We start from the raw sequence: 14136 nt of genomic DNA on the forward strand, positions 1-14136 counted from the left end.
TACAGATGAAGTAGAGCCGAAGCATCTACAGAAGAGAGTCAGAATAAGATGGTTGAGCCAAGGCAATGATGGGCAACAGAGGAATCTGATCACAGAGATAACAAGTTGAATAAGAAGCTTTCCAGGAAGAACTGAGAACCAGACTTTGACAGGTGCAACAGGTTAGGAAAAAAGGAAAGGGAACTCTGATATTGGAACAGGAGGGAACCAAGTCATAAGAAAATGAGAGAAGAAAAAGAAATAAGTGGAACCAGGATAGACATGAGAGAGAGAAAAGGAGGGTATGACTAATGAAAAGCATTGGGAAATGAGATAAAGCATGGAAGATGGAGGAAAGAAAAGGAGAAAGCTGCAGGAAAGCAGAGCAGTGGGGAAGAGAAACTAACTGAAGAGCCACTTAGTCAATGCCTATGAAAGCACTGGAGGAGATCTTATTATGATTGTTAAATAGGTCTTCTGATATTGAGTCCACAAATGAGATCTGTTGAGATCAACAGGGAGAAAGGTATAGTCAAGACAGTCCTCAGCAAATCAAAGTCTATCAGAAAAGTGTCCCATATAACCCCTCAATATTTTACCAAGGTTTGCAAACTATTAAAATTCTTGATAAGAGTCAAGACCTCCAAAGAGTGATCTGACACATATCAGTGCCTCCATTAAATGGAAATTAAATTTTATCTATGTTCTATTAGATGGGAATTGTTGTATTGTGCATTTACGTGGAAATCGTAAAATGGCCAGTGTGCTGCACTTTCTAACTCAAAAAGGGTAGTTTGTATTGGAAATGAAATCAGAAATGTTAAAAAATGGGTTAATGCCTCCTTTTAAATATTGCAGAATAAAATGTGTGGTGCATCTTGTCTCATCACTTATCCCAGTAAAAAAACTCAGAATAGTAACATCTACTATACATTCAATTTGTAGTTATATACAAGGCTACCACCAGAGTGGACTGGGTTTATAATCTCAGGTATACTATCCCACCATCCCACTGTGAACTATGAACCTGTAGAATTATAATTTTGAATGTTCTATAGGAAAAACATTCATTTTATCTAATGAACCTGTTGACATTGGTGTCATTTATTTTTGAGAGGGAACTTAGTAATTATACTTTGTTGTTAAGCACTCTAAGTGATATAGTAACAAATGAAAGTTGAAATGTTTGTAATGGAAGTGGGAGGGTTGGGTTTTTTTAATTGTGTGAGTTAGAAGGTTAATTTTAAAGCCCACATTCTCATTATTTGCCTTCCTGTTCACCTGCCAATTACTGTGGATGTCACTGACATCAAGATCGAGAACCTACTAATGGATAAATATTGCAACCATTAAATCCACTTGAGAGCAAATATTTGAATTCTATAAAGGTATGTTATATGATTGAAAAAATTAAAAACCATGCAGACTCCCTGTAGGGAAGACCTGGGTCTTTATTATTCAAGTAACTGGTACTTTTTCTGATTGCAGTTGTAAATATCTGTTTCAGTTTAACCATTAGAACCAAGGGCCATATTCTCAGCTGGTGTAAATAAGGTTCACTGGTTTCCCTGGTGTTATATCTATTTTCACTAGCTAAGAATATAGCCCGTTGTTTTTAAAAAGTAGGATCACAAGCATTCTCCATCCAATGGTAGAAAAGAAAACTTGTCCTGCAGTGGGATTACAATAAATTATGGTGTTCTAGGAGTTTTTCTTCATTCAGAGTAACAAGCATATTATAGGGTTGGTTGGTTTTTTTCTTAATACTAGTTCTGAACTGGAAATCAGAAGACCTGTGCCCTAGGTTTGAATCTGCCACTAAATCTTTAGGTTAATTGGATCAAGTCCCTCACTGTCAAATTATTCAAAGTAGCCACTGGCTTTACGTGGCTTGGTTTTGGATGCTCACTTCAAGCTTTGGGCATGGTCTTTAGAGGTTGCAAGACAACCACTGATTACATCAGCTTCTTTTGGGGCTCTCATTACTCAGCACTAGTGACAATCAGGCCCAAAGTGTTGTGCTCAGAAACTGAAGTGCACACAATTATTGTCCCTGTGACTCTCTTTCCTGATTTGTTAAAGGGGGTAATAATTTATATTTACCTTGTCATCTCTCTCTCTTTCTTCCTGCTCTCCCAGGCCTCTGGGGCATATAACCCCCTTAACTAAAGCCAAAGATATTTCCACTTTGATGTAATGGAGTGGTTTGCTTATCTCTGTAACCCTGACAAGTGTTGCTGGTAGCATGGTGTACCAGTGGGGTCTCCCATGATGAAAGGGTCAAAGGGTAAAGACCAGACTAAGAAGAATGTCCTAGTCTTCCAAATTGAGGGTGGGGCATGAGGCCAACAACCTCATCTTTTGAAAAAGCTAGCGTTATGAAACCTTTGTAATCTATGGATGAAAAATTCTGTAGGTTGTAAGTATCATACACAAAAAGCGAACAACAGACAAAACCTGTGTCATAAAACTTGTGAGCCCTTAATCTCAGTGTTTATTCGCTCCCTTTTGACGGCTTCTGCCATTTCTTCTGCTGTCTTCCTTGCATTAGAGGATTTGATCTTTTTTTCCCTTCTAAGACAGGAAAGCAGCTTTCAAACAGTTAATTGCTATTATAATCACTTGTTTTCTGAGGGGAAAAATAGCTTTTAAACTTGATTGTTGAAACACTTGTGCTAAAATTAACCCTAAGTCTGTGATGATTGGAACAGCTTCCAAGGAAGACTACAAGTGAGGGTGCTTTCCTATAAAGCCAAGTAGGTTAGAGACAGAAGGAGTGCTCTGAAGTGAAAGTCCTTATTCAGAATTCAAAGAGTACAGTGAGCAAGCACCGTTCTGCTTTTAATCTGAAGATAGCACTCTCAGAGGTTACTGCAGGAGTGAGACAGTGGGCACTGTGAAGCCTGAAGAGCAGGATTACACCCTGTGATGAGCTCCTCCTTGCTAAACCTATTTACTCTGGATAATCATGTGGGAGAGGATTTCACCATTAATGTGGGTAGGGGGAAAAATAGGCTGTCTGGCTTCCTATATTTATCACTGCACAAGTATGGCACAAGCAGTGATAGCATGAAAGCTTTCCTGCTGTATATTACTGATGTGTCTAATGCCTTATATCAATGAGCTATGCCTCTAGAAGTCTGAGAGACTAATTCAGTCTCCATTCCTGATCATTCTTTGGCTGTGTGGTGAGTTTGCAATCAGTGGTGTTAATTAGCTTACTGTTTTCATGATGTAGACTCTCTACCATTAGAAAACAGACTGAGAGAGACCATCAGCTCATTTGGCAGGCCACCAAGCTACCTTCAGATGGTAATCGCTTCCAGTCACTATCATCAGCATCATGGATAAATCCATGAGTTACGAGGTGAGGGTAGCCTGTTTGAATTCCTCTGATCTGTCCTGTTTCCTGGTTCGTTGTCAAATTTTTAAATCAATATAATTTAAGTATCATATGACCAATTGCCATGTTGGGTTTTTGCATATCATATTGTTGCTTGATATTGTTGCAGGACCCCACTTTTTAGCACACAGCTCACAAGGTCAAAATATAGGGCATTTTTACACATGTAGGTGCCACAGCACCGGGCACTTTGAAAAGCACCTGGCACTGCAATGCTTACTGCTGTATAAGTGGCGAAATGCGCGTCAGCTCAAAGCAAATGACAGAGGTGCACTTTTAAACTAAAACACCTCAGAGGTGCTTTAGTTCAAAAGCACACCACTACCATTTTCCCTGTGCTGATGTGTAATTCACCACTTATACAACTGATCATGAGTGGTCATGATCAGTCCTTACTCAAGCAAAATGCCCACTGACTTCTACGGGAATTTACCTTAAGTTTGAGACTTGGCCCTAAATGAGTGTCTAGTAACAGAGATTGCTAAACAACTAGAATAGCTATCTGGTTTTTCCTGCTTCTTCACACTGCAGTGCAGTGCAGAACAAAAGAATTTCTGCAGGCCCCAGCTGCTTTTCAGATAAGTCATAGATAACAAATAGTAACTTTCCATCTCTCCTTCTTATTTAGAAGGTTTGCTTATCTGAGAACTGCAACCTAGTTAGTGTTTTCATTGCTGATTTGTTTCTACCTTGGCAACAATTGGCATCGGTTACTCTGGAAACTGTTCTGCACCTTACTGAGTTTCCTGACAAGAGCAATCCCAACAGGAACTTTCTGTCTGACATCATTTTGTTTTTCCAATCTCATAAGCACATACGAAGCTAATTTCTTCACCAGGCCCTCCCTGGGTTTCTTGCCAAAGCTGTAGCAAAATTATTTCATTCTTTATTGTTGTCTTCATTTTTTCTTAGCTTTGCCTGCAAATGATCTGCAGGAGTTCTCTTTCGCCGTTTTCATTTTCTTGGTCTGGACCTAATAGGTGGCATTGTGAATGAATGTACAATCTGAAGCAGAGTTTTCTTGCATAGCACCTGGACTATCATGACTACGGCAACACTGTGTAACCTAATATAATCCTCCATTTGTTTAGAGCATTTTTCCCAGTTTTCCTTCATTGCTTCCCTCTAATTGCAGTTCCTTTCTAGGACATTCATTACACTGTACAGTTGCAGTAATCTAAACTTACATATATGCTACAGTCAGGTTTGGGGTTTTTTATAAAAGCCAGTGGAATTTTCTACCACTGCTGCAAGCTTGACTTCCATTTCCATCCTAGTAGCATGTGAAAAGTCTGTTGGTAGGGAGAATAACCACAGATGATTCTTCTCCCAAATGAGTTGCATAGGACTGCACACTAATGGGATTACAGGGAGCTAAAGCAGTGCATGTGTTTCACAAGAGTTATCTCTTCCTGTACTGCTGCTGGGAGAATGAAAACAGAAATGGGAAGGAATGATAGATGGTGTCAATAAGGTGAGTGAAATTTGGGAATTTACACTAGGGGAAAATAGAATGGTAAGAGCTAAGAGGTAAGGTGAGCCATTAAACTTTGAGCTAAAGAGTCAGGCTCTGAAGAGCTGTGACTTAGGAACTAGGCGGAGAAGGAGTGTTATCATAATATCTGATCATTTGGTTACATGCTTCCACTGGGCGGAAGAAACCCTTCCCAAGAGTATGAGGCCTACAGCAATGTGACTGCCAGGCAAGCTCAAACTTACACGGTGGCTGTGATGTTGATTAATACAACAGGGCACCATTACAAAAATGTCAAAAAGAGGGGTTTCAGGGAGCAATGAGGAAGTGGGAAAAGAAAGACACAGGGTGCCATTGGTTAGAAACTTTCAGAAATAAATCCAGGAGTCTCTTCTGCTTCAATTAAAGAGCTGAGGTATACTGCTTTTTCATCCTCTGCATGCCCTGTCACTTCTTGCAAGCTGAGCAGGCCTTTGTGCACTCTGTAGCATCATATAAAACAGGTCAATAATCTCTAAGACAAATTCTACTCAGGGATGTATCTTTATGACAGAGATATGATCAGAATCAAGTACAATGCATGCATGGGGCAGAAGATTAGGCTGGGCTGATTTCTGACTACCTAACCACATTTGTAGCACAAAACTTGGTTTTATTTTGCGTTTTCTTAATATCATGCACTGCTACCTAGTAGACCTAATTTTTGTTGGCTCTATTTTAATTGCTTAGTTAGTTTCTAACAGTATGTTTAGTTTTACGTCAATCTTCAGTGAAAGCAGAAACAGTTCTATTTCACTGTAATCTGCACTGTCACCGTTTACTTGCAAGGAGGCGGATCCAAGGTAGCCCATTTCCTCATCCACTTGCTTCTCAGGTCTTGCTGAGGATATGTTTACACCTCAGTCTCCAGTATGTTTGAGACTAGTGATAGACATTCAACCAGCCTGAAGTAGAATCAATCAATCAAAGTTATGCGGTTTTCTGTAAGTGGTGTAGTTTAAATTTGTAGTGAAGAGAACACATATTTACCCTTTGGTTGGGGAAAAGGGTGGCAAATTTTAGACCATATTTTGCCATTTTTAAACCAGTTTGTGCGTGCCAAAATTCTGTTCTGTTACAGGTATAGACCGGTTCCAATCACTTACACCAGTAAAAGGATAGTGTCTTTACTTGGCCTGAGAGTGGTTGTAGTCGATTTCCCCAAAAGTTTTATTGCCTCATCTCCAGGGATGGCCTGTGCGAGTGAGAGTCAGTATGTGGGATGCACTAAAGAACACGTGCTTCTTGCAAAAACAGAGAGGTGATGGAGATATATCCTGAATCTCAGCTTTCCTCAAGTTGCCTCCTCAACTTTAGATGTCATAGATGGATAACGCTCATTCTAGCCCAGGAGCCAAGTTTTCTGACTCAGCTGAGTTTTAATTTTGGTTTAAGTTGTCTTAGTGCTTCCTTAGTTAAACAGGTTAATGCCTTTTGGGTCTGATCCTCATTGGCTTCTTTTCATTCTTTTTTTTTTCTTAAGTGATCTTGTCCTTTTGTTCTCACAGTCTCAAAATGTAATATTGGACATTTGAATCAGTCATCATGAATATCACATCTTTGACTAAAAAAAGGGTAGTGACTAGAACAAATAAGTGGAAACTTGCTGATAATCAGAGAAAACTGGGATCCCTGAATAAAAAAATCCCCAATTTTTGGATAAAAAAGTAACCCAAAATCCACATTGTTCCTGGATTAAAATGAAACACCACTACTGTATATATATTGATTGACAGATATCTATATAGTAGTGGTGTTTCATTTTAATCACAGAAAAGCAGGATCCATGCTGATATTCCGTAAAAGTCTCGTGTTACCAGTGAGGAACTCATATTCTGTGTTACTCCGCACCTGCAAATCTCTGAGCAACCCACAGTGTCTTTGCTGGGAAGAGTTTGCCTAGCATTGGAGCTAGTTGGGTTTTGGGGGGGGGGAGGGAGTTGGGGGGTGTTTTTTGTTTTGTTTTTGTTATTTATCATTAGCCTTCCTTGAACTTTAACTGAACCGTGAAGATTAAGAACCTATAAAAAGTTTCAATAGCTACCCTTCAAGGATTTGACTTACCCATTGGATGTGCTATTTATAGTGTCCATTAGTGCAAATGTGTCTGTCCTTTTGCAGCAGTCATTTACAGCAAAAATACTGTTCTGTTGCTGAACAGCCTGCGCTTCCTGTGTCACCAAAAATATCCATCAAAGGAGTGCTATGCAGTGAGCCTTACTTGATAAAATCCCCAGAGGCAGTTGCTTTTTTTAAAATTTGTTTTGGAGATGTCTGAAATTTAAATTGTCAGTATTTGAGCAGGCTCTCTCTTTCTTTTTCTCTCCAGCATGTTTATTATGTCTGGGAAATGAGATTAGGATAAAAACTGAGATGGTGGGATCTGCCTGTAGGGCTGTGAAGGGTCTGGAAACACCGTTGACCCAGATTAAATGCAAATAAGTGAATCTATAAGAGGGAAGCTAACTGTTATTAAGATTTTGTTATATGCTTCTGGAGAAAGTCCTATACTGGCTAGGAAATGAATTGGAGATGACCAAGTAGGTGCTTTCTGTCTTTAGTTTCTGTGTTTCTTCCCAGAATACCAGATACAGACTCATCCCAATGTGTGCTAGGATCTGCATCTCACAAATAAAAAGTCAATCTGTTCAGTTTTTTTGGTTAAAATGTTCATGTCCAAATAAATCATGGAAAGTTTAAGTCATGCAGGAGTACCCCAAATTAGGCCTGGGTCCAAACTTCACCACTCCAGTGAATCAGTTTTAGTTAACTGTACAGTTTTGTAGATGACTCAGTGTTGTTGCTTCTGTCAACAGGACAGTAAATACTGAAAACTGCCAAGTCATGAAAACTGGCAAAAGGTGTTGCATCCTCTTGGGGAAAACTTGCAGCTGGGTTTAACAAACACAAATGGGGAGGAACATTTCCTGACATGTGGTGATGAATGAATTTGGTGATGGTGATGGTTATTTTTAAGTGGAGGAAATGTCCTCTGTAATATGCACATCCATGGACTGCTCTCTACACCTACCAAACTCCTTTCCTGTTCTTCACACCTAATAAGTACAGCTCCATATTGGCTTTACCCTTGATAATTTGGAGGAGAAAATGCTTGATAATCAGGAGAAGTGCAATATAAAATGGATGTCCCTTGCTCCTTGCATGCCCAATCTTGAAGGGTACTGCAAAATTCCAATATGCAGAATTGTTATGGGGGGGCTTCCCTAGGTTTCCAGAAAGTCAGGGTTGGACACAGACATGAGTGAACCGGTTGGCCACCCAGGGTCCAGGCAAAAAGAGGTCCCAAAAATGGTAATTTAAAAATTTTTATTACCATTATCTCTGGCAAAGAGAAGCCCAATACTAAAAGTTCACCCAGGGCCAACAGGATTCTGGCAACAGGTACGATGCTGCAGAAAATAGCCAGCATGCTAGAGGGCTACTACTCCCAATTGCCCCCTGCCAAGCATCTCATCTGCTTTGGACTTTTTCATACATATATTACTGTGGAAAGAATCCATTGGCTTCAATCAACAATCCATATACTTAGGTCAACAGAAGCAGATATACGCAGTAGTCAGCTTTGGGAAATGAGCTATTCTAATAAGTGAAATCTATGTGTATTTCAATAACTATGCAACTATTTTGGTAACTATATTAGTGAATCTGATATTAAATCACTGCTGTTATGTAAGAGGTTTCCAAACAGTATGTCCTGCCTTGTACATACTGAACATGTTGAATGCTGACGAAAAATGAAAGGAAAAGAAATAATTTGAAATGTTCATGAGAACTTTAAGATAACATCAGTTCAAAGCTAGCACATCTGTTAAAGCAGAAATACATAGGGCATCGACTAATATATGCTCCCTGCCAACACATAGTTTAGCTGAAGTAAATGCTAAGGGGTAGGCTTTCATCTTTGCTGTCATTGATTAATGAATGGTCCATGATGTCATCATTGCACACTGACACAGAGACCTTCCCCCACATGCTGTGCAGTTGCAAGCCACACACCGGAGCCTGGCAGCTCCACCACAACGCTGTCCAGGTCCGCCCGGTGAGAGCCATCCCGGCCGCAGCGGGGGAGATCTCCATGAACCACACTGTCCTGGGCTGTGAGAGCCAGATGCAACCTGATATAGTCATCACCAACAAAGAAGCCAAGAAGGTCATGATTGTAGATGTCACCGTCCCCTACAAGAACCAGTGCCAAGCCTTCACCGATGCCCGGGCTTGCAAGTGGGAGAAGTACGCCCCACTGGCTGACACCCTGAGGGGCCGCGGCTACGATGTGATGGTCGACGCGCTCATCGTGGGAATGCTCAGAGCCTGGGACCCCAGCAACGAGAGCGTCCTGCGTGCCTGCTATGTCACCCACCACTATGCCAAGCTGATGCGCTGCCTCATGGTGTCCAACACCATCCGTTGGTCCCGCGACATCTACGTGGAACACATCACGGGCCACTGCCAGTACTCCGACCCCAGCACGAGCTGCCGCCAGACCAGACCCAGAGGGGACTGCGTGAACTCCCACCCCCCCCATGCCAGACAGTCCTTCACTTCACTTTGAAAGGATTCTTTGACCACGGCTGACCCCATTCCACCCAAAGAGGACCTCCACGATGAGACTCTATATGGACTGAGGCACTTCCTCCGAACCACTTCCTCCACCATTGCGGACCATTGTAATGGGTTTGTGTGTATCTATCTCCTTTCTCTCTCAGCATCACAAACCCCCTCCCTCCCCTTCCCTCTTCCTCCCACCCCACAGCCCCGGGCTTAGTTGGCTAACATTGTATCTCCTGTAACCTAGTTGCGTTCCCCTCCTCACCCCCATCCCTCTATTGTTAGTCCCTCATTCGGGCGATCTGTATTTCCCTATCAGCTTTGTCATATTTTTTCTGGATTCCCAATCCTAAACATATACTAATAAAAGTCAATCTGTTCTTTAATTTGCAGTTTCTAGCTCTCCTCAGCAATACAGAGATTTATTATTATATGCTGCAAGTGTGGGTATTATACAAGAACGGATATCTGTTGTGGCTGTGGTTTCAGTTGTCTTCAGTGTCTATATAATTGGCCTCAGTCTGAAACTTATTCTTACCCTTCGATCAGATATACCTAGGAAATAAAGTATTAATATAAACTAATTCTGGTCCCAAGTAGAAGGATATGCATACTAGTGAATAAAGGAATATTGATACAGTCACAGAAAAGAAATCCATTTTTTCTGAATTTTTTTGGGAAAGTACTGTCCAAAGCATGTGTAAAAACATGAACAATTCAATACATTAGCAGTCAAAAACCCATTGTTCAGTTTATTGTTGTAACTGTTTGTAAAATGCCATGATTGAAGAATCATATGTAAAAATGCTTCTTTCTAGACATTTAATAAGCACTCATTTTAAAATTTTGTAGTTGCTGCAATTTCTAGCAGTTGCTGCATATTTCCCATACCAAAAATGAGAAACAGTATTTAATAATGCTGTCTTATGTCATCCTCATTCTGAGCAGTAATATTCAACATAAATTTTACATATTTAGATTTCGGGTTGGTTTTCACAAGTGCTCAGCACCTGGAAACTTTCACTGATATACTGAGATCTTTGGAAAATCTCCATCTTTAAAGTTGTGTTTCATGGTTTGACAAAATATATGAAAGAAAATGAACTTAAATTAACAAATCTGACTGTGTAATCTTTGCTTTAGTTGTGTTCTCTTTTCATCTCTTTTATTAATATGATTGTATTTGTTCTGTTCATTTTGCTGCTACCACAGAAGAAGTTTCTGCAAGAATAGTCCAAGTAGTAACAGCTGAAGCTGTAGCAGTCCTGAAAGGTGAACAGGAAAAAGAAGCCCAGCACAAAGACCAGCCTGGACTGCCTTTAGGTAAAGCAGGGCATTTGCGAGAGAGAGGTATCTGTGTGTGTGTGTGTGTGTGTGTGTGTGTGTGTGTGTCACAGTATATAACAATGTCCACACTGAACTCTGGGAAAGCATCCAATAGCATCATTGGTTTTCTCCAATCTGTGCAGCAGCACTTGTCCTTGCTGGTTCTTTATCAGCTCAGCCAGCTAGAGATTTCTGTTGCCCAGAGGGTCAGGCTCCTCTCTGAAATATTTCTTGTGCCCTAGATCATGTGGCTCAGGGAACAAGGGTGTCTTGTGGGTCCCAATGCCTCTAGGGAGGAAAGGGTTAACCCCTGCCAAGTTCTGGGTCTTAACAGTCTTGGGAGGAAGGGTGGGGCTACATTTTCCTCCTTCCCCCCAATTCTTTATTATTTTTTGAGGGTGCTTCCATGTTTCTATGAGGAGGTGACTATTGCCTGAAATAGCTCTCTGGAGTATTTTTAAACCATTCATTTTCTGACAACATTTTTCCCACCTTTGGCCCAACTGAATAATTCTCCAGAATTGCACTATCCTACAGCCAAGGAACAGAATGCAGTCCTTAACTGATGACAGGCTCATATCCCACTGTCTTCTGGTTTTATGTGGCTGAATTCTGGGTGAATAAAGGGGAGTCCCCGCTTTCCAATATGGTCTATTCCTGTATCTCTGGGAGAACCTGAAGAAGCAGAAATTAACTATGTATTTTTTTAATGAAAAGTAGAACTATTTTAAATGTCTTTGAAGTGTTCTTAAAGTATTAGAATTCTCATTCCTTTTGAGTGATACAGTCTTTAATTACATGATCACATATTCTTTTTTTTTTCAATGGAAGTCCTGATTTCTTAGGTGAAGAGGGGATGGACGCTTCTTGGAAATGAGTCAGGACTGATTAGAGAATTAGGTTCTTGAATATAGAGAATCATTGAATAATAGAAAATTAGGGTTGGAAGGGATGTCAGGAGGTCATCTCGTCTAACCCTCTGCTCAAAGCAGGACACTCCCCAACTAGATCATCCCAGCCAGGGCTTTGTCTAGCCGGGTCATAAAAACCTCCAAGGATGGAGATTCCACCACCTTTCTAGGTAACCTGTTCCAGTGCTTTGCCAGCATCCTAATGAGAGAGTTTTTCCTAATATCCAACTTATACCTCCCTTGCTGCAACTTGAGACTTGCTCCTTGTTCTATCATCTCTCATGACTGAGAACAGTTTAGCTCCATCCTCTTTTGAACCACCTTTTAGGTAATTCAAAGCCTCTGCTGCATTTGCTGTGAAAGGCAGAAGTATGTATTGAATGGTGCAAGTCATTGCAAGAACAGAAGAAAGATCGTTTCATGGTTTTGGCAGTTGAATGCTACTCTGTGCCTCTGCCACAGAGTTTCTGTGGGATGCTAGGCGAGACACTGCAGAAAATCTTCACAGGTGCCCAACGGAAACTTTCAGCATTTTCAGTGCCCAGAGTGAGACATTTTGGGGTACTAAGCACCAAGACAAGAACTGAAGTCAATTGGTGTCATACATTTAACATATAATTCCTATAAAAACACTTTCAATTTGCATCCAAAATTCGTGGGCACCTGTGAGCACTTCAGTTGGTAATCCAATTTCCTCATACGCAAAGTGGGGATAGTAATAACATCCCCACTTGCAAGGGTGTTGCAAAGATAATTTTTTTCATGTGTGTGAAAGACACTATAATGCCGGGTGCAGTAAAAAAGCCCATGAGGAAATTAATAATTATGTATTCAGTGCAGGCTTTGGAAACTGTGCAGTGAATAAGGGCAAGGCAAACACTTTGAAAAAGAAGTATTGAGTAATTGCCCATTCAGTACGCACCCCCCACCCTCTACACTCAACAAGATAGGATTTCTGTGAATAAATATTACATGAACATGTCATTTAAGACTGTATCATAATACATACACAGAAGTGGGGTTGAATTAAGATTGTACAGACAATCTTCTCACATTTCCTAATTTCTTAGTACTTAGTATGGTTTGCAAACATAACTTTTTTTCTAGCATAGGTTTTCTGTATGTAAATCCTGATATTTAGAATTTAAGGAATAGTGTCTTATAGAAACCTTAAAGCCAAATTTCCAATGAAACTCTGAAAGGGTGACAGAAAATTTTTAAATTCATCATATTTACATTTCTGTTGCCTACATCTGTGTGCATATATATGCAAGGGCTGCAGCCTCCTGATACTTTAGATCTCAAAGTTTATTTACTTCATAATTGAGTTTATTTGAATTTTATTCAACAGAGACTTAAGGCCCAATAGCGCTTCTTTCACAGAGGTCCATTCTTTCATGAAAGCCCCTGATTCAGCAAAACACTTTCAATATATTTAACTTTAGGCATATACTTAAAGTCTTTGTTAAAGTAGGGCCTAAAGGATAGCAGAACTGAGAATGTGGTGAGGGTGTGAAGACATTCTTGAACATACTATGAGAAAAATATCTGTTAGCAAAAATTTGATCTGTGAACCTCAGTGACAGTTATTAAACTGCAAAGATAGCTGTATAAACTGTTCTTTGATTGAAAAGCCACAGAGGATGCTGGGATTACAGAGTACGAAAGGCCCAATTCAAGCCCCAGTGAAGTCAATGGAAAGGAAATCAGTGGATTTTACTGGGTTTGGGAGCAAGCTGTAAATCACAAGTAGAGTCCCATTTACCTGCTAGAGTTATATACAATGCTGCCCTATTGAAGGAAATTTTGTAAAATAAAGCTCTAGAAAAACCAACCTGATAGATCCTAGTACCAACTGAAGAAATGCTCGCTCAGAACTAGTCCTGTGAACTTTATTTATGAAAGCAGTGAAGAAATCAAGGAGAATATGTTTTAAAAATAACTTATTTGTGGCTTAATTCTGCTTCCACTGAAGTCATTTAAAAATCTTCTCCTGACATCAGTGGGGATATAAAGATATTGACTAGGAATTAATCTAAAATTTGAGCAGATTAAGCATCTGAATAACACCTTCATGTTATGAGTGATATTCCCTATTGATGCCTTCTTGCCTCTAGTGGTGCCACCAGCTGGTAGCCTTTATGTTATGACAAGGAGCATGTTGAACTAAGCAGAAACAAACAAACAAAATGAATAAAATGTATCCAGGCTTTAACAATGAAAACCCCAGCAATATCTTAGTTCTCTAGGTACACAAAGGTAGACTAAGCATGGGATTTGGCACCTGTTTGTCCTTTTAACAGATGAGGAAGCAACCTAAAAATACCTCTTGTTTAAATATTCTGGAGGAACCAAAGTTCCTCCAGAAACAATATTGATCAATGTAGCAGACGGAACATACGCAGAAAGGACGGCTGATCATTTTATACTTGACA

The 14136-nt window shown here is 40.2% G+C and overlaps 1 protein-coding gene across 36 annotated transcripts in view; it reads left to right on the plus strand.

Moving 5' to 3' along the window:
- The window catches only part of MAP2 (microtubule associated protein 2), a 366938-nt gene that overhangs the window by 285470 nt on the left and 67332 nt on the right, over window positions 1-14136 (plus strand). For all 36 annotated transcript variants that reach the window (XM_090044877.1, XM_090044879.1, XM_090044884.1 and 33 more), the window contains one exon: window positions 10677-10787. In XM_090044877.1, the coding sequence (XP_089901003.1) occupies window positions 10677-10787 (111 nt within the window). The remainder of the gene's footprint in view (window positions 1-10676; window positions 10788-14136) is intronic.

The sequence above is a fragment of the Crocodylus siamensis genome, chromosome 4, assembly GCF_052110815.1.
Source record: "Crocodylus siamensis isolate JL-2025a chromosome 4, ASM5211081v1, whole genome shotgun sequence".
Taxonomy (NCBI): Eukaryota; Metazoa; Chordata; order Crocodylia; family Crocodylidae; genus Crocodylus; species Crocodylus siamensis.